General features: G+C 51.2%; 1 protein-coding gene across 3 annotated transcripts in view; it reads left to right on the top strand.

The window, feature by feature from the left end:
- Positions 1-27,928, top strand: part of KAZN (kazrin, periplakin interacting protein) — a 478,581-nt gene that overhangs the window by 356,551 nt on the left and 94,102 nt on the right. For all 3 annotated transcript variants that reach the window (XM_017859262.1, XM_017859264.1, XM_017859263.1), the window contains exon 2: positions 16,706-16,897. In XM_017859262.1, the coding sequence (XP_017714751.1) occupies positions 16,706-16,897 (192 nt within the window). The remainder of the gene's footprint in view (positions 1-16,705; positions 16,898-27,928) is intronic.

Raw genomic sequence — 27,928 nt, 5'->3', positions numbered from 1 at the left:
TTGGGCCGAGCATGGTGGCTCACGCCTATAATCCCAGCACTTTGGGAGGCCAAGGAGGGTGGATCACCTGAGGTCAGGAGTTTGAGACCAGCCTGACCAACATGGTAAAACCCTGTCTCTACTAAAAATACAAACAAATTAGCCAGATGTGGTGGCGCACGCCTGTAGTCCCAGCTACTTGGGAGACTGAGGCAGGAGAATCACTTGAACCCGGGAGGTGGAGGTTGCAGTGAGCGGAGATCTCACTACTGCACTCCAGTCTGGGCGACAGAGTGAGACTCTCTCAAAAAACACAAAAATGAAAAAACACACACTGGATATGCAGCTTCTCCGTCAGGGTCAAGCTTTCCTGTGGAGGAAGAAGTTCTGTCTTCAGACATAAAGATGACTCAGGGACTCGAGTGTGTCTGCCTCTTCCCGCTCCCAGCTCCCCTCCTAAAAAAAAACCTCACATTTTTCTGTGCCTTAATTATACATTTGGTTCACAGACTAAACTGCTGAAACTCTCTAAGTGAAGTAAGGGTGTTTTTCCAATCAGCTGCGTTCGTTTCTAGTCCTGAAGGTTGTGGCCTGATGCCGGGGAGACAGTTGTGGGGGCCCCGCTTGGTCTTCTGCTTGGTTTCAGAAGCCATGCCTGCCGAGGCCCCTGGAGATGGGATGGACCATTCTGGAATTGCAGGTCTCTCTCGCCTTCAAGTAGGCAGGGACCCAAGGGGGACAGGAATGAACTGTCCCAGAGAGGCAGTCTCCAGTGTGGACTGCCTGGTGTCTGTGAATGGCAGATGGGCCAGGGGCAGGAGTTAAGTGGGGAACTGGGCTTGGGCCCCCCATACCCCAGTGTGACCTGGCTGAGTCATGGTGCTGTTCCTGGGGCCTTGGGGTTGGCTGGCCTTTATTTAGGACAATAAAATCCACCATTGTAATCTTCCCAGGCAGTTGGGCTGATAACAGAGAAGTGAGCACTTGGAAGGAGGGAAAAGCGCTTTATTCAGCACTTTTTCAATATCAGCAATATCAGCCCGCAGCAAGGCCTTCTGTGGATGGAGGCATCATCCTGTTCCGGGCAGGGCAGGAGGTCTCTTGCCCGCCTGCCAGCTGATCTGCATCCTGGGCTTCCTTCCAAGTTACAGTCATTGGGTTTTGGGGTTGCAGTGGCCCTGCCACGCATTCAGAACAGCATCCTGAGACGAAGTACCGCAGGGGACAGCACCAGGCTGCACGGGGGCTCGTGGCCCACAGCTCCCTAGCTTTTTGCTCTTGGTCAGGCTCCTTATCCTTTTTGCCTTAGTTTCCCCATCTGTCAAGTAGGCTGAAACTACCCCTGAGGTCTCTGGGACGTTGTAGGGGATGTGTGCCCAGCACCAGGAGCGCCCCTGCAGGCCTCGCAGCTGCAGGTGGTAGAAGTCCAGTGCTGGAGGCTGAGTTGGGTCTCCTGTGAGCCAGTCCCCCATGGCTGGGTCCTGGTCTTTCTCAGCCCAAGGTAATTTTTCAATTAACTCAATTGGCTGGAAACCGGGGCGCCCTGGAGTGTGGGAAAACGTCCCGGGCCGGAAGGGCCCTCCCCTCTGCCCCCACTCATTTGGGGCTTGGCTTCCAGAGGGAGGATCCAATTTCACATCAGGACACCAGGATGTGATCCCCGTGCCCCTCTGAAAAATCCCAGATGGCGCCTTCTGGAAGCCCTAGCGGCCTCTGCACTGGCAGCTAGTCTGTCCTCCCTCCCCACCCCTCCCCACCCCGGCTGGCTCCCCCCACCGGTAGGGAGAGCCTCAAACGCTGCTCGTTAGTGACTTTATTGCTAAACAATTTAGAAAGGCAGCCCTGCCAGTTTTCATAAGTGAAACATTGAAAGTATGCAAAGCATATTTTATTTCTTCCTGGAGCAGCTGCTCAGTCAGGCTGGCGAGTAATCGGGAGTGAGTTATATGGATTTGTGAGCTGCCCTGCAGTACTTTCAAGCCCCGCAGCCTCGAGAGCCTCCCACCAAGGGGCACGTGTCCACTCTGGCCCGGAAGACTTGGGCAGCCTGAGCCCAAGACATGCTCTCCTTTCCTATCGCCTGCATGGAGTCAGGCATGCTCTGCGATGGCATCAGCAGCTGTCTGCCAGTGTTGACAGAGGGCCCATGGGTGCCAGGCCCCTTCCTGGGGCTTTTTATCTGTCCTCAGGCATTGGCACAGCAGCCCTGGGAGGTGGATACTATTGTCATCTTCATTCACACAAGGAAAGAGAAGTGACCTGCACGGTCAAACAACTACCCAAGGACATTGCCAGAATTTGAACCAGGCCATCCAGTTCCAGAACCACTGCTCTTCACTGTCACTGTGGCTATTTGACAGGTGAGGAAGTGGAGGGACGTAGAGGTGATGCGATTGCCGGAAACGCTCACTAGGTATGTCCCTTCAGAAGCTGCACAGGAGACAGCGAGTCCCCCAGGTTTGCCATTTGCTCAGACCTCAGACCCCACTCTGGACCTGGTTTAAATACTCCCCTTTTTTTTTTTTTTTTGAGGCAGAGTCCCACTCTGTCGCCCAGGCTGGAGTGCAGTGGCCCAATCTCAGCTCACTGCAACCTCCGCCTGCTGGGTTCATGCCATTCTCCTGCCTCCGCCTCCCAAGTCGCTGGGACTATGGGTGCCCGTCATCACGCCCGGCTAGTATTTTGTATTTTTAGTAGTGATGGGTTTCACCGTGTTAGCCAGGATGGTCTCGATCTGGTGTAAATTTTTTAGAAAGCATGCGTCTGTTCACTATGGAGATCTGAAGATGTGGGAACTGAAGGCTCACCACCCTTGTGTGATGGCGACGTCTAGGAGAGCCTTCAGCGGAGCCCCCGTTCCCCTACGTCTCCTCTCAGTATGATTCTTTACATCTGCAGGGGCCGCCGGCATGCTTGACTCATTTTGCTGCATTTAACCCCTGAGTTGAAATCTGACACTGGCTTAGCATGTTCATGCCCAAGCGTGTTTCCAGTTTGGTCTCCAGCTCATGGTATAGCCGATGGCCGCGCGATTGAGGTTGTGGATTCCAGACAGTTTCCTCTAGGCTTTGGTTTGGTTATCTATAACATGGGAATAGAAATGTCTGTTCTTTCCCCTAGTCTTCTCAGAAAGTTAGCTCTCCTACCCGGAGCTAGACACGGGAGAACCTGCTCTGTGACGTGTGGGGCGGGCAGCTTCCATCTTTCTGTGGGTTCTGGGAATGGGTGGAGAAGGAAACTGAGATGCAGGGTTTTGTGCTGCTGAGTCACACTCAGGGTGGGAAAGAAAGCCGGGCTGGGCTCTGCCTGCCGTTGTAAGGCCGTGCTCAGGTTGCTTTCTCCCAATCTGTGTGAGATTTGGGCACCCTGTGTGGATGGTGTCCTGAGGTGGTGGGTGTAACTAATGCGTGGCCTTCCTTATTTTTCCTCTTGGGGTGTTGGTAATTTTTTTTCCCTCGAGGGTGGGGAAGAGGGAGGATGGATGAGGATGGATGGAAAAAAGCCCTGCACAGTGAGGATGTGGAGGGAAGCAGGCAGTGCTACCCGGGGCTTGCTGTCCCTCCCCTGGGTACCTCCCTTCAGGAGCCTGGCCTTGGGGAGGGGAGGAGATTGTTGCAAGAGCCAAGACTGGGGGACCTGGCCATTTTTTTTCTTCTGAAGCTCAAAGACCCAGGGTTCCAAGAAAGGCCCAGTTTCAACTGTGTGCCCACCTGTGAGACTATTTGTCCTGGCATTTAGTTTGCGAAGCAGGCACAGCATGGGGCTTAGGGCTGGGAGCCTATCCAGTGGTTAGGAACATGAGCTTTGGAATTAGACCAGCTGGGGTTGGGATCCAGCTGTGCCACCTGGACCAGCTCCGTGACCTTGAACAAACCAGCCCCCCTGTTCAAGCCTCCATTACTGCCTCTGCGAAACGGAGAGAATGCTAGCACTTCTCCCATGGGGTTGGTGAGAGACTCTGATGAGCTGAGGCTCGGTGCCAGGCACATAGTGAACACCCAAATGGGAGCTGGCACCCTCAGGTGAACCCCAGTGTCTGTGGGTTGGTGCAAAGACCCCTCCAGATGGGGGAAAAGGAGAAAGACTGATATGGGCAGGAAAAGCCTAGAAATGGCTTTGAGGCAGAACTTGGAAGGTTTGTGCCATGCAGTGTTTCAATCCAGAAGGACTGGTCACTGGGATCAAAGAGAAGCTAGAATTGAAGTCTAAACAGTGATAAGTGCTCGCTGCTTGGAAGAACTAAGTTCCCTTGTCCATTTTTGCTCATCTAGTTTCTGAAGAAAGAATAAGATAGCCTTCAAGTTTGTAGGGACACTTGGTGCCCAGAAAACTCTCTGACAAAAACAGTGTATCAGGATTCTTTTCAAGTACAAGGGATTAAAAAGTACAACTCAAACTGGCTTCAATGAAAAAGGGAATAATTGGCTTATGTAACTGAAAAGTTCAGGGATAGGTTCTGGCTGCAGGTGTGGTGTGATCCAGGACTCAGGTATTCGGGTATTATCTGAATCCTGTCCTAGTCTCATTGACTTCTCCCCTCCCAGTGTCAAGACAGCTGCCAGTAACTCCAGGCTCCATCCTCACAGCCTGAGCCCATTGGTAAAGAGAGCATCTGGATCCTGGTCCAGAGATTTACCTCTGATTGGACTGACTTAGGTCATGTGCCTTCTCCTGAGCCAGTCACAGTGGTCAGGCTGATTCAGTGATCTCATTAGCCAGACTGGGTTGTATTTTCATCCCTGAACCACAGGGGTTGACAGTGGGGGCTCCCCAAAGGGAAATGGAGGTGCCATGTTGAAAAGAAGAGTCATAAAATGTCAGCCAGACAGAAACGTCTGCTACCTAGTCCAGGAGGGGATAATAGAGAAATTTGGAAAGAAGAGGCTGGATGAGGTGGCCTCTCAGAGGAAGTGGTAGCATGGAGGCTCAGCTTGATGGCTATGCAAGGAGTCTTCCTTGTACCCACAGGATGGCCCAGGAAGCCCCATCCCCAGTCGGCCCACCTGACTTGTGATGAACTGGCTACAACTTGCAGCTTCTAATCCTCAGTGGAAAATGTGCTCATTAGGCCGGGCACGGTGGCTCATGCCTGTAATCCTAGCAATTTGGGAGGCTGAGGCGAGCAGATCACTTGAGGCCTTGAGTTTGAGACCAGCCTGGCCAACACAGCGAAATGCCGTCTCTACAAAAAATACAAACATTAGCAGGGAGTTGTAGCGCATGCCTGTAATCCCAGCTACTCGGGAGGCTGAGTCAGGAGAATTGCTTGAACCCAGGAGGTGGAGGTTGCAGTGAGCCAAGATCATGCCACTGCACTCCAGCCTGGGTAACAGAGTGAGAGTCTGACTCAAAAAAAAAATAATAAGTAACTTGTCTGTAGTTTTACATTAAGTGACTGAATTGGGATTAAAGGGGAAAAAATTCCTTTATTAAAGCAACAGTTAATAAATACTAACTTAAAAAACAAACAAAGAAAATGTACTTATTGAGGGCTGGGGGAGGCAACCGGCCAGGCTGTGAGCAGAGGCCAGCACTTCCCCATCCCTTCTGCCCAAGCAAATTCTCAAGCAGGTAGGAGCAGACTCTTCACAGTCATCAAGGAGGCCTGGCCATGGGCTTTGGGATTGAGTAGTCCTTGCTGCCACCACCAGGCAGGGACCCAGCCACCCTGGTGGCAGGCAGGTGCCTGCCTCTCCCACCCTAACCCAGATGGTGTTTTTGGAGATTCACATTCCTCCTGGTGCCAGAAGCACCTGCCAAGTGATTTTTGCAGGCTCTGCCATGAAGGTGTTAACCCAGACTTCCGGCAGACCCTGGGGGGCTGCATCCTGCAGTGCCAATCCTCAGGTTAAGTGGGGCTGGAGGTCTGTGATTCCTTGACTTCCCCAGGACATCTCTGCTTCGGAGCCTGTGACTATCACCCTTCCAGGGCAGCGACATGGTTGCTGCCCAGGCTGTTTGGTGAGGGGTGGGTGAAGGCATGCAGGAGAGGACCGGTTTTCTGGGGTGTGGAGCTGAGTGGGCCCAGCCCCCCAATGGGAACTCTGAGCAGCAAAGTGGTAGAAGACGATTCGCTTGGCACTCGGGGCCCCGAGGAGGGTCTGGCTAAAGGTGTGTTTACAGGCCAGCAGCTTCACCGGAAGAGCCTCTGCAGGGAAGACGGTTTCAACACCACCTAACGGGAAAAACAATTTCTGTGCAATATGAGAAAAGGACAAAGGCTGTTTTACCTGAGTCCCTGCACCCTCCACACCCACCTGTAGTAAGACTTACCAAGCGGCTCTCTGGGCGGGGGAGCGCCTTGGAAGAAACCCTGTGGAGGAGTAGGTGGGTGTTATTTGAGAGTCTTCTCCTATTTGGGGATGGCTGTACTGCTTCCCATCACCCCCTGCTGAGTGTCAGGATCATATGACACAGGCCCAGAGGACATGGAAATCTCCACCAAGCTGTGGCAGGGCTGCCACAGAGCCCAGCAGACCTGGGCTTGATCCTGTGGCCTGCCAATGTCTGTAAGCCTCAGGCGGGGACCACCGCAGCCCTGCATGGCTCCTACACTTACCTGCCTGCCACCAGGGACTGGGGACTGAGGGACGGATGGGAGGGTCCGTCTGGCAAATGGGGACAGAGGTGGTTCAAGAAGATGGCGCTGCTTCCAGCTCCCCATGCAGGGACCAGGCAGGAGAGGGGAGGCCAGGGTGGGCCTGAGAGGGTCAGCCCCATAGAAAGAATGATGCCAAGGCTAGGCTCACTTCGCCCTGGAAGGCTCAGGGTGACCAACAGAAGCATGTTCCTGAGGCTGGCATTTTCCAGCCTACAGCCGCCAGACTTCTCACTCCACAGGCAAACCATTAAGCTTAGGACGCTGCGAGCTGAGTTTCCTTATGGCAGCTCTGGTCATATACAGAGCTTTGAGGAGGCTTTGGGATGGCGTGGCTGCTGCAGCGGCCCTGGGCTGGGCTATTCCAGGACTCCCAACCCCACTCACACGCTGGGTCAGCTGAGCAAAGAGGCTGAGGTTCTGTGACCTCAGGCCTCCCCTTCCAGGGAAAGGATGAAAATGGGGGTAACTCTCCAGGGAAGGTTTCAGGGCTATCTGCCCAGCTGCAGGCCCAGAAAGGAAAGGTGCACAGGGCTTTTGTCTACCTGCAGCGTGTCTTGAGTCTGGCAGCTGTACCCACAGGAGAAGGGGAATAAATCAGTGGTTACAAGCAACAGCAAACTTTCTATGTTTAACTGCATAGTCTCTCTGAACTCAGTTTCTTTTGTAAAATGGGGACGTCCCCTAGGGTCCTTAAGGGGACTGGGAATTCATGCACATGAAGATTTCCATCAATCTCAACACATTGAAGGGCTCAGAAAGCGTGACTATGATCACCTGGGCAAAGGCGACAAGCCCATTCAAGATCAGAGCAAAGATGCATTTCTTTCCTGCCGCGTGCTACGCCCGCAGAAATGCAGAACAGAGGAGGTCCCTGGTCCACTGGCAAAGACCCCCACCCGCTCTGCCCTGGGCGGTGAGCACTGCCGGCCTCCTCATCTCTGATTCTTCCTTTCAGGACTCCCCTCCTCTGCTGGGTACCTGCTTTGTTGGATGCATTAATACATTCATCCCGTCACTGCTTAGCCTTGGGGGCCTGGGAGTCCCTGTCTCTTAAGATGACTTTGCCCATGAGAGTCATTGTGTCTCTTTTTTTTTTTTAATTTTTGTTTATTTATTTATTCATTCATTCAGCCATTCATTTATTTATTTATTTTAGACAGAGTCTCTGTCACCCAGGCTGGAGCACAATGGCATGATCTCGGCTCACTACAACCTCCACCTCCCAGGTTCAAGCAATTTTCCTGCCTCAGCCTTCCAACTAGCTGGGATTACAGGTGGCCGCCACCACGCCTGGCTAATTTTTTGTATTTTTGGTAGAAACGGGGTTTGGCCATGTTGACCAGGCTGGCCTCGAACTCATGACCTCAGGTGATCCACCCGCCTCGGCTTCCCAAAGTGCTGGGATTAAGGCATGAGCCACCATGCCCCTCCGTGTCTCTGTCTTAAAACTTTAACCCTCTAAGGACAATATGATTCCTTATTTTTAGGACAGGCATCATCCCAGTGTACTAAAATCACATTTGGACCTGATTTGGCCCCAACTCAATAATAGCAAGAGTGGTGGCCAAGGGGCCACTCACAACCTACTAGGTGCTGCTGGACCAGTGCACGGCAGGGCGGCCGCAGAGCCCAGCAGACCTGGGCTTGATCCCGTGGCCTGCCAATGTCTGTGAGTCTCAGGCGGGGACCACCGCAGCCCTGCATGGGGTCATGAGATGAGGGCTCTCATCCAGCACATGGCATCCACCTGCTCAGGGGTGGCAGCAGCCATGGTCTCTGCAAGACTTCATGGAGACAGTGGCAGGTCAATACAGAGCGCGTGTCACTTGGAAGTGACCTCCATTTGGCTGTGGTGGGTGTGGGACCATTCTCTAGGCATCCGATTTCTTTCCCACTGTGTGTGTGTTTGTGTGTGTATGTGTGTGTGTGTGTGTGTGTGTGTGTGTGTGTGGCTCAAGCAAACACCCTGGTGTTTCCTGGACACACAGACCCCTCGCTGTTCACAAAGCCACCAAGATGGATGGGGTTTAGACCAGGATACCCCTTTCACAGGGGCCTGCTGGAGAATAGGGAGTTGGCTGGTTGTGTATCTGGATTTATTTTGTGGGGAGGGCTACAAAATGAGTTTTAATGGAAAATCTGAAATATGCTACTGCTATATTTAGATTTTTTTTTATTGGGGTATAATTCACATACAGTAAAATGCTCGGCTCTTAAGTGTACAGTTTGTGTTCAGTGAGTTTGCATGGCTGTTGATCAGAGCGTCCACCCCGATGGTCAGCTGGGGACGGTCCCTCCAAGCCTGGACTCCACTCAGAGCCCCCCAAGCTCTCTGCTTCCCTCGTTCTCTAGACTTGATGACTCAGCCTTCAGCACGTTCATCTCTGCTGTTTCATCCACCCTTCCTGGGCTGGGGGAACCCGAAGGTCAGGGTTCTGCAGTTAGTGAGGCCAAGGTTTTCTTCCGGAAGATCAAGGAGGTTTGCCCTTTTCCGAAACGATCATGATGAGCTACATTTGACCCTCATGTAGAACCTTCCGGAAAGTTTCCACTGAGATGATTGCTTTGTTTAATGTTTACCATAGGCCTGAGAGACTGGCCTTGGCTCCATTTTCAGATAAGAGATCAGAGGTTGCTTGTCCACAGGTCAAATAGCTGGGAAGTGGGGGAGCCAAGGCTGAGCCCCAGCTGGCTGACCCCAAACCTCTGTGCCCGCCTCAGCACTGCACTGCATGCCTCCCAAGAACACAGCATGGAGCACGGTGTTGGGTGTCAGGTGTGGGCAGAACAGTCCCTGCCCTCGCGGAATGGACAGGCTGGCTCCATGGCCATACCCTTCTCCAGGGGCTGTGCGGGGAGTGTCCCTAGTGGAGGGCCAGGACCGCCATGCACTGAGTGGCTGACTCACTCATACCCTGCTGAGGGGCATGCCTGCCTTCACTGGCATCCACCAAGCCAAGCCTGGTTGCCGCCTGGGCCCTGCTGGCTCAGGAAGCCCTTGTGTCACCCACAGACCTTGCTCCTCTCCTTTTGGAAGGTGATAGTGTGGCAGTTGAGTCTGGAAGTGCTGGAACCAGACCATCTGTGTCCAAACCCTGGCTCTGCTCTTCACCCTGTGTGACCTTGGCCAAGCCATTTAACTCCTCTGTGCCTCAACTTCCCCATCTATGAACTGTGGATGATGATAATAGGATCTGCTTCATGGAGTTACTGTGAGAATTAAACTAGTTAAGCAGGTAAAATACAGCAAAGCTTAGGGCATATAGTGTGTGCTCAAGAAGTGTTAAGAAAGATGTAATTGTTATTATAATAAATAATACTCATAATATTATTGTTACTTAGACCTTTGGTTTGGGGAGGCTGAGTTTACACACCTACAATTCACCCAGAGTCTTAGCAGTCCTAGAGGTTGCCTTCTGTTTTAGGTGGCTGCTGTAGCTCTGGCCATTAAGTCCACTTTCCAGAAGTGGAGAAGGTGGAGAAAGGTGGAGAAAGAGGTAAAGCCCTATTTTTGTAAGGGTCGGTTCTCTTAAGGGACTTTTTTCTGCACCTCACTGGCCAAAAGTGTGTCACATGGACAACCCTAGCTGAAAGGGAAGCTGGAAAACAGCATTTTTTAAAAGTGGGACTCGTTGCTTTTGCAAACTAAAGGAGATGGGCTACAGAAGGGCAAGGGTCTGCCCCAGCTCCCTCTGCCACCTGGTATGGACTTTTCCTCTGAGTGGGTACCCCACACCCCCTTTCCCTTGGGGAGGAGGCCCCGGGGACCTGTGGCATGGCCTGCCTGCTAGTATCCTTGTCCACCCGAGAGTAGCACCATTGGTAACAGTTGGCTCCCTGCAGCAGGAGGGCCACTGTTTCCCAGACAATGTTTACTTCCTGCTACTATGGCCAAGAGAACTCTGCTAAGTCCATGGATTTTGGGCCCCTCTACTCAGAGGCCTGAGGGCACTGCGGTTCCCCAGCATCAGCAGAAAGGTACCCAATCAGTCTTTGGGGGTTTTTGTCCTTGGGCAAAGGCCAGGAAAGTTTTCTCCAGAAAGGATGACTCCTTCCTCAGTAGCTGTCTTGCCTTTGGCAAATGGCTTTCTCCTGTCATTGGGTCACCAGCCTGAGCTGTTCCAGATGCTTAACAAATACCATCTTCATCTCACACCCTCTAGCCCAGCGCCAACAGGAGAGCTCCGTGCAGTCATGGCAGCGGTCTGGATCTGCACTGTCCCTGACCTTAGCTCCTAGCCACGTGGGTGCACTCGAAATGTGGCTAGAGAAACTGAGGTTTTCATTTTAATTAATTTGTCCGTAAGATAGTCACCTGTGGCCAGGCACGGTGGCTCACGCCTGTCATCCCAGCACTTTGGGAGGCCGGGCGGGCGGATCACGAGGTCAGGAGCTCGAGACCATCCTGGCTAACACGGTGAAACCCCGTCTCTATTAAAAATACAAAAAATTAGCCGGGCGTGGTGGCGGGCGCCTGTAGTCCCAGCTACTCGGGAGGCTGAGGCAAGAGAATGGCGTGAACCCGGGAGGCGGAGCTTGCAGTGAGCTGAGATCGCACCACTGCACTCCAGCCTGTGAGAGACAGTGACTGGCCCAAGGTCACACAGCAACGTAATAGTTCCTCTGAGGAAGAAACGCCAAGTCTTCCAGCGGCAGCTTCTTCATTGTTTCTTCAGAAATGTGGCTGGTCCCGTCTGCAGAGGGGAAGATGAGTTGTGGACACAGTGCTCAGTGTGCCAGGCACATGTAAGCACTTTACACGTGTCTTATTTATTCCCATTTCCCCGTTTTACAGGTGAGGTCACCGAGGCCCAGGGAGGAGAAGTGCCTCCTGGTGGCTCCAGAACTGGTAAATTGACAGGCTGTGCTCTTGGCGCTTAGGCTGAGATTGCAGTCCCAGGGTTGTCTCCACTCCTGGAAGAGTCTGGGGGATGCGAGACCTGGGCCTCCACACCCAGCTGGGGCAGGTGCAGTTAGCAAGCTCCGATAAGCCTCTCTCTTTTCATGGAGTTGTTTTTCCAGCCTGGTCTCCTAAGACTTGGCTCCTGCAGGTGCCGCACCTGGTGACCCGCCCTCGAGGCTCCCATCAGCTTATTCACAGCCTGACTGGAGGGGTGGGGCTTAGGCATCAGATACACCTGTTAAGAAGCGTGCGGGGAAAAAAAACTGCCTTTGCCACTGTTAGCCAAAGAGAAAGGCACATGGCACCCAGCTCCATCTCACTCTCTGCTCTCATCTGAGTGCAGGGTGCAGAGAAGACCCTGGCAGATGCCCTTCCTGTGTCTGCCCCGCCTCCCGCCTGTGCAGTGCTCAGGCAAAGCCCGCACCCCTGGTTGTCCCATTTCATGGTGTCAAAATCCCCGTGAGATGGGAGTAGCACTGCTGCAATAAAACACAAGACGCCCAGTTAAATTTAAATTTCAGATACGTGATGAATCAATTTTTAATATAGGTATGTTCCATGCAGTAGTTGGGACATACACTGAAAATGATTTGTTGTTTATCTGAAATTCAAATCTAACTGTGCGTCTAGGGGTGTTTGTTTGGCATTACTTTGTTTTGTTTTGCTTACTCTGGCAACCCTAAGTGGGTGGCATCTGTGCAGCATACACGACAACAGAGACCCAGAGAAGTGACATGAGGCTTGTGCAAAGTCAAGACGAGGCCCTGGCCAGGCCTAGGTTTGAAGCCAAATGTCTTGGAATCCTTTGCCTTCTTCCTGGACAACAGTAAACAATCTTGGTGGCTTCCTTGGGTGCTTGGAGGAGACCCAGAAGTCACTGAAAAAAAAAGAAAGAAAGAAAAAAAGACCCAGCATGGTGGCTCACACCTGTAATCCCAGCACTTTGGGAGGCCGAAGCAGGTGGATCACCTGAGGTCAGGAGTTCGAGACCAGCCTGGCCAACATGGTCAAACCCCGTCTCTACTAAAAATACAAACAATTACCCGGGCATAGTGGTGGGCCTGTAGCCTGTAATCCCAGCTACTTGGGAGGCTGAGGCAGGAGAATTGCTTGAACCTGGGAGGCAGAGGTTGTAGTGAGCTGAGATTGTACTGCCGCACTCCAGCCTGGGCAACAGGAGTGAAACTCCATCTCAAAAAAACAAAAAAATTAAGCAAAAACAAACCTGCCTCTTCTACCTGTGTGACAACGGACATACTGTTAGCAGTCACTCACACCTTATTGTGAAATAGACTCTTAGTGACAGTCGAGTAGGGAACAGGGGCCCTGGCAGGATGGAAGATTGTAGAGTATTGATCAAGAGGAGAAAATTCCAGCCTTGGCGACTGCTAGAGTTAGTGAGTTGAGGCAGGAGCGCCGAGGGGTGGTTGGGGCTGAGCCTTTTGTAATCTGACCTCTCCAGCCTTCCTCCCGTTCTTCCTCACCTGGCACCCATTTCCTGGTCACTCAGGACCCTCCAGCTTTGCAGCTGCCTTTGCTCACACCACTTCCTCCTTCCCCAGTCGCATCCTCTAGGGTCCATCTGGAATGCCACCAACTTCTCAAGGGTGTCTGAGCGCTCCGAGTACCTGTGGCCCCTTCCGTCTTCTCTTTGTATGTGCGTCTATTTGCTGGAGGTTTCTTGAGACCAGGAGTCTTCCCTTCTCTTTCCTGGCCTGGAGTGTAGGTGGGCCCCAAATGTTTACCCAGAAAGAGGGCAGGGGTGTGGTCCCAAAAGCAAACCTCCTACTTAGGAGTTTTGCTAAGAGACTTGGACAGTTCCTGGGCTGCCTCCGTGGCACATGAGGTTTGGGGGTCCTTTGATGGTGGGATCCAGGAGCACTAACCTGAGAGTGGGGCCTGTCTGGGGCTTTCACCCCAGTGCCCCCGTGCCCAGAGCCACGCGTGGTATGGGCAGGGACCTCTCCATGTTAGGTGGATGGAGGCGTTCGACAGACGTCACCGAGTGCCCCTGATGTGTCGCACAGACACTGTTTCCAGCACTCGAGACCTGATGGTGAAGGAGACAGAGCAGGATATGCGATCGGGCCCTGCTCTTGGATCCTGTGTCCACTGAGCACATAGCTGGGGAGTGAGTGAGCCTCCATGTCGCTACGGGGTTTTGTCCGGGTTGCCTGCTGTGCTGTTGACACTGGACAGGATCGGAGCCGTTTTAGGTCTCTTGAGGCTGTGACAGTGAGGCTGAGACAGACTGATGGGAAGGAAACTGTGAAGAGGGGACAGGAGCTCCCAGGCAGGTCACAGCTCTGCGGAGGCCCTGAAGTGCAGCGAGTCTAGCGCCTTCCAGAACTGAGAGAAGCCGGCAGCCTGAAGGAGGCCTCAGACAGGGCCGAAGAGGCAGCTAATATTCCAAGCGGGGCGGGAGGCTGTCGGGGCCAAGTGAGATGTGCCTTGCACCTCAGAGGCGCCCTTGGGCTTCTGTGGGGAGGAAGGACTCAGGTTAGGAGGAGCTGGGAGGGCAAGGAGGTACCCTGGGAGGCCTCCTCTCCTTAGAGGGGTGGCGCGGCCCATCGTGGCCTCAGGAAGTGATGTGAGATGAACGAGGGAATAGGGGCTGGAGTTGCCACCACCTTTTCCCAAGGCGGCTGGTGAGAGAGAGGTGCTCCATCCTCAGGGCTCAGCCCTGCTCCCCCTCTGCCTGCCCCCTCTCCTGGACCTGGCTCTGCCCACTCAGCCTCGAGGCCAGTGGATCCCTAGGGAGTCCAGAGGGTTGTAATGCCTTAGAGATTGCCAGCAGGCACTGATGGCAAGGGTAGGGCAGCTAGGAAGGGGCAGTGCATGACCATTATTGCACCTTCTCTGTACATGGCATTCACGGAGCACTTCTATTATATGTACATGGGGTACTTCCTGTGTACATGGAGCACTTCCTGTGTACCCAGGGCACTTCCTGTGTACATGGAGCACTTCCTGTGTACCTAGGGCACTTGCTGTGTACATGGAGCATTTCCTTTATGAGGAGGGGCACTTCCAATGCCTCCGAGGAGCCTCACAGCCAATGAGGGTTAGACCTGTTTAACAGGTGCAGTGTCCGAGGCTCAGCAGGGAGGGAGTTGCTCATCAGCCACCACATGCCTGGCTGGAGACCTGGTGACTCCAAAGCTGTGCCCCCAGCCATGCCCTTTCCATGACCCTCATGGGAGAGGACTGTGCACCGGACCTCCAGGGAGTACACATCCCCTTTTAGCAGCAGGGACGCTCCTGGCTCTACCTGCACATGTCCGTTCCAGCCAGGGCTGCCCTTGGCCCCTCCCCTGGTCCCTCTGTGATGTGAAATGGAGGGAAGGGGAAGGCAGTGTGGGGAGGGGAGGAGTCCGTGCAGAAGGTGGGATGGCCTGGTGGCCAGCGCAAGGCTGGTGAGTGTGGCGCCTTCGTCTGTTCATTCTCAAGGGTGACCAGGTGCCAGGTGCTGTTCTAGGCACGAGGATGCGGCCATGGACAACACAGAGTCAAGTTCCTGCCTTCCTGGGTCTTACAGCCAGCCTGTAGATAAACAGATCCACAGGGCATGACAGGCACTGACGGGTACTGCGGAGAAAGAGCGAGGAGGAAGGAGGCCGGGGCGCGGGGTGGCAGGGCGCAGAGCGGCGGGGCAGAGTGTGCTGAGCTTCCACCATAGCGGTGATGGACACAGACAGCCCTGCACCCCCACCCGCCCCTGGAGCCCACATTGAGTTTGGGAAGAAGACAGATAAATAGAGCATCCCACAGGGTGGTGAGAGAAGGCCCTTCCATGCAGGTGATGTGGAGTGGACGCTTGTGTCACGATGAGGAGGCAGCCACAGGAAGAACCAGGAAAGGGTGTTCAGGTGGAGGGCACTGCGGAGACAAAAGCGCTATGCTGGAAAGAGTGCGGCATATTGTAGAGAGGGGGATGAGTGTGGCTGTAGGTGGGAAGAGAGAGAGGATGTAGGCAGAGGCCTGGCCCCAGCCAGGGCTGCCCTTGTCCCCTCCCCAGGTCCCTCTGTGATGTAAAATGAGGGAAGGAAAGGGAAGGCAGTGTGCAGAGGGTGGGGGTGGCCCAGTGGCCAGCACGAGGCTGGTGAGTGTGGCGCCTTCATCTGTTCATTCTCAAGGGGACCTGCTTAATGAATATTTCAGCGTGTCCTTCCACCGTCTCCTAAGTGAGGTTTGCTCCTTCTCTTAATGCGCTCTCCTAAGAGTTATGCAGAGGTATACGTAGCCTGGCGCCTGTGCACAGCCTGATTGCCTCTAGCACCCCTTAGCAGTTCTGTTTTCACTGTTGCCCAGGTGAGCTGACCTGGGTGTGGGTGTGTCTATCTGCCCACAGGACTGAGAAGCTGACAACACCTGGGTTGACATGGCTCTCACTCTGAGAGGATGACATACCTTCTGGGTCCCTTCCAGCACCCAGGGCCTGAGTGTTCTCCTTGGCCCCATTTCTGGGGCCTCACTGTACATAGGGTTGGATTTAAGTGCTGCAGAAAACTCTGTCCACGGTGTCACCTTGTCACTGCTCATTAGACCCTATTTTCCTGCAGGACAGTCAGTTGCAAATGCGTAAGTTCTGTTTGTACACAGTGCTGAGCTCCTCAAGGTTATGTGTTTTGCAAAATGTGTTGAATATGTCTTTCTATGGGTGTTTCCCAAGCATGAGACTGGGAGTCTGAGCTGTGGAGTCAGCCAGGCCTTGGTTCAAATCCCAGCTCTGCTACGCACTAACTTTATGACCACCTGGAGTTACTTAATCTCTCTGGGCCTCGAGGTCCTAATTTGTAAAATGGGATTATGATGGTCCCTGCATCTGAAGGTTTTGGTGGCTTAAATGAGATAATGCATATGAAACTCAACTCAGCATACTGTTGGCTCATGGTTATGATGCTCACTCCTAAGACCGTCGGCGACTGGAGTGGACATTCTGAGTGCAGGACAGCGGCAGTGGATTCCTCGGGAGTCGTGGTGGCGGGTGGGGGGTCTCACTAGGTGTGCTCTGCAGACTGTGGGTGGGGCCTAAAATTGGTGCTGGGGCTCTTTGGAATAAGGCAGTTGTTTCGAGGTTTTCTCCTCCCTTCACATATGTAGGAAAGGCCCTGAATGCAGAGCAAACAGAAAAGCCAAAGCAACCTCAAACCATCCCCAGAAAACGCGAGTGAGCGGCAGCCGACGTTCCTGTCCTCTAACCCTGTGCCCTTCTCCCCTAGTGCTCCTGCGGGAAGAAGTGTCGCGGCTCCAGGAGGAAGTTCACCTTCTCCGGCAGATGAAGGAGATGTTGGCGAAGGACCTGGAGGAGTCGCAGGGCGGCAAGTCCTCCGAGGTCCTCTCGGCCACCGAGCTCAGGGTCCAGCTGGCCCAGAAGGAGCAGGAGCTAGCCAGAGCCAAAGAAGCCTTGCAGGGTGAGTGATGAGTCAGCGGCGGTTCCTTTGCTGGGGGCGCAGGCCCCAGGGATCTGGGGTCCTCCCCATGCAGGGGAGGTGACGCAGATGGACACAGGGGTCTCCCAGCACCCACCTCCAGCCACGGCTACCCTGTCCCTTCTTCAAGTGGAATTCTGCATCTTGTGGGGTGGGTGCAGATGCCATTCCATCCTCCAGTGTGACCATCACACGTTGCCCATATGGCTGGATGTGAGGTGCCTCCCTCTGGGGTGTGATTAGTGGGTGGGCATCTTGGCTGGACCAGGACGCTGGCCCAGCAGCTGAGTCTGTCTTACCCAGCACCCTTGGGGTCCTTCGGTGCCTCCACTCAGAGCACAGTGCGGCTACACTGGTTTCTCTGCTGGAGGACATGTCTGTGTCCCATGCGTCCCTCTTGCTCACCATGATGGGCTCTCCTGGCCCCAGAGGAAGGATTTGGAAGATGACATGGTGTAGTGTCCCAGGGGGTCTCTTGAAGACAAGGACCACAGACCTGTAACTACCATGTGACTGGTGTGTCTTCAGCCAGAAATTAATTTAGGAGATGAGGAAACTGATGTCCACATGCTCAGCCTGGTTTCCCTGGAGGGACCCACATCCCTCTCTCCCGGGAGGCACCTGCCCACATTCTGTGGGGCTGGAAGAAGGGTCTCAGCTGGTTATTTGAGGAAGGTTGGAAGCCATCATGTAACCTGTCAATGGACTCCACAGTGCTTGGAGAACTCAGGCATGAAACATCTGGGGAAAACATAGCCTTAGGGGTCTGCACTGATTCTCTTAAGCCCCCTCATTGTCTTTGCTTCTTCTAGAAAAGACAATAAAGCTTTGCAACCTGCTTTCCACTTATCATTCACTAGAACAATGAATCCTCTTTAAAAATGTTGTTTCTGAAGCTAAAGCAGGTTTATTAATTAGGTTAATACCATGCTGCTATAACAAAGAGACCCCAAAACACAGAGGCTTAAAGAATCTGTTTCTTCCTTAACCACCCCTCAGTGAGCATTTGAGTCTGGTTGGGTGTATGTTTTCCCCTCGGTCCATGAGAGACCCCAGGGAAAGAGCCAGAATCGAGGGCCAGAGATTTGCCTTTGTAAGAGCTTGGTCGTATGACCATTCCTAGATGCAGAGGGTTCTGGGAAATGTAGTTTCTAGCTGCGTGGCCTTGTCCCAGCTAGGACTCTAACAGGGTAAAAGGGAGAATGGATTTTGCTGGACAGTTAATTGGCTCAGTCAGAGCCAGTTCCCCGACAAAAGGTGTGATGTGGACAGCAGGCCAAGAAGGCTGCCTGTCCAGTGCCAAGCTGACCATCCCCGGGAAAGCCTGGGAAGTCCTCAGTTGAGGGTGAGCTTGTATCCAGAGTGTCACAGCGCTTTTGACAAATGTTCTTTTCAGCAGTACATGTTGCTCTCCAGGGCAGGTAGATGACCCTCTTCTTCTGGGGTCTTGTTTCTGGTGGGGCCATGGCAGCAGCGTTTTGGGTGGTCTTTTGAAGCTGCAGTGGACTTTGGGGAGCATTGTGGCCCAGCTGACATAGCATGCCTGGGAAGTCATTTTGCCAAGCAGGCACACTTTGCCTCTATGCAGCCACCCGACAATCTAGGCAGATCTGTGTGAGCCATCCTCCATGCCCAGTTTCCCAGGATCCTGTAATATCCATTCTGCTTCATCAGGATGGAGACCCAAGTCTCGAGAATCTCCCACAAGCAAGTGCTGCTGGGCCCAGGCTGTGCAAGCTGTTGTCGTTTGGTCTTGTGAAGCTTTATCATGTAGTGGAGAGTATAGAGTGGCTCAGGAAGCAGCCAGATGCTGCTCAGTCACCTTTCCCACTCTGTGTCCCAGGGACAGAGACGCTGACCTCCACGTCTTTGACCAGCGACAGGATTTTCACCCCTATATGCTCTTCTGGACCTGTGAGGAAAAGAAAAACCTCCCTTAGCGGTTCCTGGGCCTAGAGGATGGGCTGGGGGTTAAGCAAAGGCTCACTTACACCACCATCCCCAGCTACTGGGATGTACAACCTAGCCTTTCCAAACCTCAGTTTCCTGATCTGAGTGATGGGACATTAACGGTGGCTTTGCAGGAGGTTGTGAGAATGAAAGGAGATAATGCCTGGAAAGGTGATAGATAGTTCCCGCCGTTATGATAATGTACATCCTTCTCTCTTTAGCCCACAAGGCACAGAGCTGTACAGACAATCTTTCCTAAGTCTGTGCTGTAAGATTTCTTATCCACCACCAAAGATCTTTGGCCTTGCCCAGGGATGCAGAGACCTACCCCTTTGTAGGAATATTAATATAAGCAACAAGGACTTGTCGGTATTCATGAAAAGGAAGCTTTATTGAGCACCTACTGGGTGCCAACACCATTCTAAGCACGTGATCTACCATTCACCTCAATCCTGCCAGGAGCTGGAAACCCCGTTTCTCAGGTGGAGACGCCTGAATGAGGTTCAGGGAAAGTAAATAACTTGACCAAGGTGACAGAGCCAATTAGCGGCAGAAGCAGACTTCTTCCCACTGCACAGACACGCCTCATCTTCCCTCTGGGTGTGGTTACGGGGAAGGAAGTTGGCCTGGATGCGAGGGACAGAAGCCATTCTCACTTCAGTGGTGGTGACAGCAGACTCAAGTCAGATCTGGGCTTGAATCCCACCTCTACCACTTATTAGCTATGTGAGCTTGAATGCATTCTTTTGTTTTTACTTGTTTATTTTACTTTAAGTTCTGGGATAAATGTGCAGAACGTGCAGGTTTATTGCATAAGTATACATGTACCATGGTGGTTTGCTGTACCTATCAACTCGTCATCTAGGTTTTAAGCCCTGCATGCATTAGGTATTTGTCCTAATGCAATCCCTCCCCTTGCACCCACCACTCAACAGGCCCCAGTGTGTGATGTTCCCCTCCCTGTGTCCATGTGTTCTCATTGTTCAACTCCCACTTACGAGTGAGAACATGCAGTGTTTGGTTTTCTGTTCCTGTGATAGTTTGCTGAGAATGGTGGTTTCCAGCTTCATCCATGTCTCTGCAAAAGACATGAACTCATTCTTTTTTTATGGTTGCATAGTATTCCATGATGTATTATGTACCACATTTTCTTTATCCAGTGTGTCACTGATGGGCATTTGGGCTGGTTCCAAGTCTGTGCTATTGTATGTGAGCTTGAATGCATTCTTTTGTTTTTACTTGTTTATTTTACTTTAAGTTCTGGGATAAATGTGCAGAACGTGCAGGTTTATTGCATAAGTATACATGTACCATGGTGGTTTGCTGTACCTATCAACTCGTCATCTAGGTTTTAAGCCCTGCATGCATTAGGTATTTGTCCTAATGCAATCCCTCCCCTTGCACCCACCACTCAACAGGCCCCAGTGTGTGATGTTCCCCTCCCTGTGTCCATGTGTTCTCATTGTTCAACTCCCACTTACGAGTGAGAACATGCAGTGTTTGGTTTTCTGTTCCTGTGATAGTTTGCTGAGAATGGTGGTTTCCAGCTTCATCCATGTCTCTGCAAAAGACATGAACTCATTCTTTTTTTATGGTTGCATAGTATTCCATGATGTATTATGTACCACATTTTCTTTATCCAGTGTGTCACTGATGGGCATTTGGGCTGGTTCCAAGTCTGTGCTATTGTAAATAGTGCTGCAATAAACATACGTGTACATGTGTCTTTATAGTAGAATGATTTATAATCCTTTGGGTATATACCCAGTAATGGGATGGCTGGGTCAAGTCGTATTTCTGGTTCTAGAGCTTGGATGCATTCTTTAACCTCCCTGCCCCATTATTCCTTTGCCGAGAGTAATAGTAACAATGCCTGTGTTTCTTATAATTGAGACTGATAAACAGTAGCTACTTCATAGGGTTGTTGTGAAGATTGAGGTAGAAAGTGCATGGCCTGGTGTGTAGTACCATTGGTGCCAATACTGAGATCTGCTTGGAGATGTTGTTTGTCTGATTCTCATGAGGGGTGGTCCAGACCTGAGAACCCCCCGAGCCCATCCAAGCTCAAGGTAGCAGCATTCCTGAAAGGCAGTGAGATGGGCACCTTCAGCCGCCACGAGCATCCTGCCTGGAATTCTACAAAGTCATAAATAAGCTGCTTCACCAGCCACAGCACATGGTGAGTAAATTGCAGACAGATGTGGGAGAAGGAGTCCAGGGCATGGAAAGGGATTTATATGCCTATAATGAGGAGAGGGGGAATAAACGCGCAAGCCGAGCAAGCAGCAGATGTTGGGCGACACTTGTTAACATCCAGTGTCCCTAACGTGGGAAAAAGCAAAGCCCCAAAGACTTACCCCTGGCAGATTCCCTCTCCAACTAACTCCCCCACTGTCTTGTGTTTGAATGAGACCCGAAATTTCTAGCATGTGAGAGGAATAGGAACTCAAGCAGGCACCCAAAACATCAGTCTGCGGTTACAACACAAAAGCAATGAAAAGAATCGTGTCTGGGAAGAACGGGGGCTTAGAAGATTCCTTTGTTTCTTTGGAAATGAGTGTGGGAAAGTTTGGTTTTGAATTTTGGTCTCATCATGAGCTTAAAGGCAGAAACCTGAATAATTGTTTAAGATATATATAGATTATTATTATTTTTTTTTTTTTTGAGACAGGGTCTCACTCTGTCATCCAGGCTTGGAGTGCACTGGAGCAATCTCAGCTCACTGCAGCCTCTGCCTCCCGGGCTCAAATGAGCCTCCAGAGTAGCTGGAACTGCAGGCACATACCACCATGCCTGGCTAATTTTTGTATTTTTTTGTAGAGACGGAGTCTTGCCATGTTGCTCAGTTTGGTCTCAAACTCCTGGGCTCAAGCGATCTGCCTGGGTTGGCTTTCCAAAGTGCTGAGATTACAGGCATGAGCCACCAAGCCCACCTCATCAATGATGTCATCTTATGTATATATTGCATGCGCCCTGCCTGGCACATGTGGTAAGCGTGTAGCCTGGGGGACCCCTTTGGGGTGTCTGTTGGATTCCTCAGGCCTCCTCAATTTCGTGATTTCCCCGCGAATCGAGGCAGCACAGAAACAATAATAGTGAAAATTTGCTTCGTTCCTTTTCAGATCTCTTAACAGCATGTCAAGTGTTTTGAGCGTGTTCCCACAACAATAAATACTCTTTGAAAACATAATTTTTAATGACTACATAATGTTCTACCAAATGGAGATACCATAATTTATTTAGCCGTTTCCCTATTATTAGACATTTAAGTGGTTTCTACTTTTTTTCTCTCTCTGTCTTTTGTTTGTGTTTTGTCATTACAGAACACTGTCATAAAGATCTGTGTGTGTAAATCTGTTTATTTTCGTAAGACGCATTTCTTAAGCTTTTTGGTCTGAGGACCACTTTACACCTTTACAGAATTGAAGACCCCAAAGAGCTTTTGTTCATTTTAATGAACAAAATTGATGTTTTCAAGCAGTATTAATGTTTTCAAAATTAAAACTATAAAAGGATGTAAATCTTCAGTAATTTATTTTAAAATCATCATAATAAATTCATTATATGTTAATATAAGTACAGTATCTTTTTCTTTTCTTTTCTTTTCTTTTTTTTTTTTTTTTTTTTTTTTTTTGAGATAGTCTCACTCTGTCACCGAGGCTGGAGTGCAGGGGCATGATCTTGGCTCACTGCAACATCCGCCTTCTGGGTTCAAGTGATTCTTGTGCCTCAGCCTCCCAAGTAGCTGGGACTACAGGCACCTGCCACCACGCCCGGCTAATTTTTGTATTTTTAGCAGAGACAGGATTTCACCGTGTTGCCCAGGTTGGTCAAAAACTCTTGACCTTAAGCAATCTGTCCGTCTTGGCCTCCCAAGGTGCTGGGATTACAGGCATGAGATACCTTGCCCCACCAATACAGTTATCTTTTCATGAGAAGTAGCTGTACTTTCCCAAACAGATTTGAATGAGAAGAGCAGCACTGTGTTTTAAACATTTTTGTAAAACTCACTGGTGTCTGGCTTCATAGCAGAGTGCTGAATTCTCATCTCTGCTCCGTCTGTCTAGTAGGATTGTTGTTTTGGTTGAAAATCTGGCGTACACAGTTTTGTATTAATAGCTGGAAAAGAAAGGATCATATTAATTGCCTTGTTAGATAATTGTGAGTGTTCTCTGATACCATGCTAAAATCAGTGGTAGTTTCTTGAAGGTTCATTGCAGTGCGTATCTGAAACCTAATCCTTTGTGCTCTGCTATGTTAAAATCCTCTGGTCTAATTTGCGCTTTGAAATGGGTATTTTACCCATTTTTTTTTTTTTCTTTTGAGACGGAGTCTTGCTCTGTCTCACCCAGGCTGGAGAATAGTGGTGCCATCTCGGCTCACTGCAACCTCCATCTCCTGGGTTCAAACAATTCTCCTGTCTCAACCCCCCGAGTAGCTGGGGCTACAGGCGTGTGCCACCACACCCAGCTAATTTTGCATTTTTAGTAGAGACTGGGTTTCACCATGTTGGCCAGGGTAGTCTCGAACCCCTAACCTCAGATGATTGCCCGACTCAGCCTCCCAAAGTGCTGGGATTGCAGACATGAGCCACTGCACCCGGCTCCCACATATGTATTACTGGGGGAAAATGGCTTGAACAAAGGCTGGAAGACTAGTTTGTACATGGAGGTGGGAAGGGACACCTGATGTTGAGGCTTTGCTTTAGGCAGATGGTGGGCGATGGTCACGGTGAACTCGACAGTCACACCAGAAGCTCAGGGACCTTGGAGCTTTTCAGCAGGAGTCACTATGTGAAGTGTGGTGTTTTAGGATGTCCCCATTTTCATTTCCCTCCCTCTCCCTCTCTTTGCAGCCTGGTCACTGTCTTTCTGGCGCATGGTGGTGTGGTTACATCTGTGTGGCTCCTGGATGTGCCGATGGTATCACCTCCCTTCTGTCCCCTCAAGGTCTCTGCATTTGTATTTTGTTCTCCCCCAGCCTCCAGATGGTCACTCTTCCGCCTGGTCTAGGTTCAGGCTCTGCATCCTCTAGGCAGCTTTCTGGACCAGCTTCCCTGCCCAATGGGCTCAGGGCCTGTCGTTGGCAGAATAATGATGTCCCCCTCTCCCAAAGATGTTCCCAGCCTAATTCCTGGGACTTGTGAATGAGTTAGGTCACACAGCAAAGGGGAACGAAGGTTGCCAATCAGATGTCCCTGGGATGAGTCTCTGGTGGGCCCAGTGGATCACAAGGGTCCTTGAAAGTAGACGGGGAGGCAGAAGAGAGAATCAGAGGAGACGTGACCCGAGGAGCAGAGGCCAGAGGGATTCAATGTGGAGTCTTGACACATTGTTGCTGGCTTTTAAGAGGTAGGAAGGGGCTGCAAGCCAAGGAGTGCAGGCGACCTCTAGAAGCTGGGAAAGGCAAGGAAACAGACTTTCCCTAGAGCCTCCAGAAGAAAGGCAGCCCTGCCAACACCAGGGTTTTAGCCCAGTGACACCCATTTTAGACCTGTGACCTCCAGAACTACTATAAGAAAATTCATTTGTATTAATTAATTTGTGTTATGTTAGGCTAGCAGTCCCCAACCTCTTGGGCACCAGGGATCGGTTTCATGGAAGAGAATTTTTCCACAGACCAGGTTCCTGGAGTTGGGGGATGGTTTGGGGATGATTCCAGTGCATTACATGCATTACATTTCTTGTGCACTTTATTTCTATTATTATTACATTGTAATATATAATGAAATAATTATACAATTCACCCTAATGTAGAATCAGTGGGAGCCCTGAGCTTGTTTTCCTGCAACTAGATGGTCCCATCTAGGGGTGATGGGAGACAGTGACAGATCATCAGGCATTAGATTCTCATAAGGAGCTCACACCCTAGATCCCTCACATGCAGAGTTCACAAGAGGGTTCACGCTCCTATGAGAATCTAATGCCATCGCTACTGATCAGACGGGAGGTGAGGCTCAGGCAGTAATGTGAGCGATGGGGAGCAGCTGTAAATACAGATGAACCTTCACTCACTCGCTCCTCACCTCCTGCTGTGCAGCCTGCTTCCTAAGAGGCCAGGGACCAGTACCAGTCCATGGCATGGGGCTTGGGGACCCCGTGTGAAGCCACTGCATTGTGTCACTTTGTTACAACAAGAATAGGAAACGAACCAGGCCCTCTCTTTCCCTGGACTTGGCAGCCCTAAACGCTGCCCTGTCTCAGGGCTTAGGACATGTGAGGGTCATCTGTTTCCTTTAGAGACCCCTGCAGGGCACACAGCAGCCAGCACAGGGTGGGTGGAGTTGGCTGACACTGACTGAGTGTGGAGGAGAAGAAAGGATACGGAGTTTCCTCTCCTTAGTGGAAGGACTAAGGCCTGTGGGAGCCTTTTCCCTGCCACAGAGTGAGTCACCTGCCTTACACTGAGCTCCTGGAAGAAACACAACTTTATTATTTAATTTGCTCATTCACCAAATGTTCCCTGAAAACTTCCCTACACCAGAGCCTGTGCCAATGCCTGTGGTTCAGAGCATTCCAGGACCTGCTCAAGAGTCTAGAGATACGCCTGAAACCTACGACACACTCAGTGTATGTTACTTGAATCCTGTTTTTCCAAGTGGCCAACCAGGCCCATAGATGAGAGTCTATCCCATAGGCATTTCTGCTTCAAGGAGTTCTAGGCTGCAAAGACTGTCTTAAGCCCAGCAGGGTCGGTGGGGCTGGGGGACTAAAGTTCCCAGCAGGTGCAGCCATGCCCTGGCTGCCTTTGCAGATGTCACCAGGCCTGCAGACGGTGGGGTAGTAGGTGGCCTGAGAGGCTGTTGAATAGAACGATGTGTCATCCGTGCTGGGGCGGCCATGCCCACTTGCTTTCTTAGACACACATCCTTGTCACCACAGCACTGTGTGGGTTTGAAAAGCTACTTGATGTTTCCTGTGTCCCTTCCCACATCCGCACTCCATTCTTAGTCTCATTCCTTCCATCAAAGACGTGTTCGTTTTCTGTGCAGTTTATCACCTGGCATTGAATGTGTATGTTCCTCTTCAGTGATTCATATGCTTGAAGCTACTGCTGTTCCTTTATTCTGGTGGCTTTCGGGGCTGCTGCATGGGGCCCACCCTGAGCCAGCCCCTCGGTCCCACAGCCCTGACGTAGAAGACTCTTCACTGGTAAATCTCGGAACTCAGTGGAAGCTTCCAAAAAGTTTAACTCTACAGACAGAATGTCTTCCTAACATACTACCAGCTGCTTTTAAATATTGTTAAGAGATCCCCCTTAAAGGCTACTTAGACTCCACATTTTGATCCGGTTGATAATAATTGATGATCAGTTGGAAGAAGTGCCCAGGCTCTGTTGTTCTGTTATAGCTGTCACTGGACTTGCTTTCAGCACCCTAACCCTGGCTGCTTCAGAGGGCAGCTGGATTCCTTAAAAAAATCCATGCCCTAATGCACAAGTACTTTCTATTTTATTTTATTTTTCGTGGGGGGACAGAGTCTCACTCTGTCACCTAGGCTGGAGTGCAGTGACATGATCTTGGCTCACTGCAACCTCTGCCTCCTGGGTTCAAGCGATTCTCCTGCCTCAGCCTCCTGAGTAGCTGGGATTACAGGCGCCCGCCACCACACCCAGCTGATTTTTGCATTTTTAGTAGAGACAGGGTTTTACCATGTTGGCCAGGCTGGTCTTCAACTCCTGACTTCAAGTGATCCACCGGCCTTGGCCTCCCAAAGTGCTGGGATTATAGGCATGAGCCACCGCACCCAGCCCACAAGTACTTTTTAAAAATAATTAATAATCATCATCATTTAATTTGAGAGTAGTTTGAGGTTTACAGAAAAGTTGCAAAGATAGTACAGAGCATTGCTGTATACCCAGTTTCCCTGTTAAGATCCTTGCACAAGTGCCTTAAAGACATCGCTTGTCATGCTTGCTGATATCTCATTGGCCAAAGCAAGCCACCTGACCAAGCCCTATATCACGTGGGCGGGGCTCTGCAAGGCCAGGCTCCTTGGCAGCCCCGTGACTCACAGTCCAACACAGAGATTCTTTTAAATAGAATCATTTCCAGAACCCGCCCTAGAGTCTGGGGTTCTGGTGACTGACAATCTACATATTGCAACAAACTTTGTCCCCTTTGCTTTTTATGCAGTAGGCTTTTTTGCACCCGAGGAACTGATGTCCTGGTCCTCATCTGGGGTTTTTAGCACTAAGTCCATGACCCTCTGGGAGTTGGTCAGGCAGCCAGGACAGCGCCTTCCCACAGGCGTCCCTGTCCCCCACACAGCCTCCTTAACATGTGCCCTTTCCGGCGTCTGCTTCAACACTTGGATCAGCTTCTTAGTAGATTCCGTGATGTCTTAAGGTTCTAATTATGGACATCTCCCATTTATCCTGAGAACAACGGAAAGCCTGGTCTGTTTGCAAATGCACAGACACCCTCTAGCACTCACCCACGCCCATCTGATGCTTGTTTTGGAAACATTTACCAGAGCTCAACTCTTCCCTGTTCTGGGGAGGGGAGGTTAAGCCCATTTTGTAGTTGGGAAGACTGAGGTGTGAACACATACTGCATCGCTTTGGGGTGATAATCATTTCGGCTAGCATGTATTTAGCACTCGGAATTTGCCAGGCACTCTCTTCATTCGTTTGCCTGTGTGAGTCATCAATCCTCCCAACAGCCCTTGTTCAATGGGTAGTGTTTGTTACCCTCCGTTTCCCCATCTATAAAATGGGGATGAGAGAGGTTAAGAAATTCTTCCGGCAGGATGTGGTGACTCACGCCTGTAATCCCAGCACTTTGAGAGGCCAGGGCGGGCGGATCACGAAGTCAGGAGTTTGAGACCACCCTGACCAATGTGGTAAAACCCTGTCTCTACTAAAAATACAAAAATTAGCCAAGCATGGTGGCACGTGCCTGTAATCCCAGCTACTCAGGAGGCTGAGGCAGGAGATTTGCTTGAATCCGGGAGGCAGAGGTTGTGGTAGGCCAAGATTGCGCCACGGCACTCCAGCCTAGGCGACAAAGTGAGACTCTGTCTCAAAAAGAAGAAAAGAAAAGAAAAGAAAAGAAAAGGAAGG

Source organism: Rhinopithecus bieti, unplaced genomic scaffold (genome assembly GCF_001698545.2).
Source record: "Rhinopithecus bieti isolate Rb0 unplaced genomic scaffold, ASM169854v2 scaffold_50015, whole genome shotgun sequence".
Classification (NCBI taxonomy): Eukaryota; Metazoa; Chordata; class Mammalia; order Primates; family Cercopithecidae; genus Rhinopithecus; species Rhinopithecus bieti.
The sequence above is the reverse complement of the archived record's forward strand: the minus strand, read 5'-3'. Positions and strand labels throughout refer to the sequence as shown.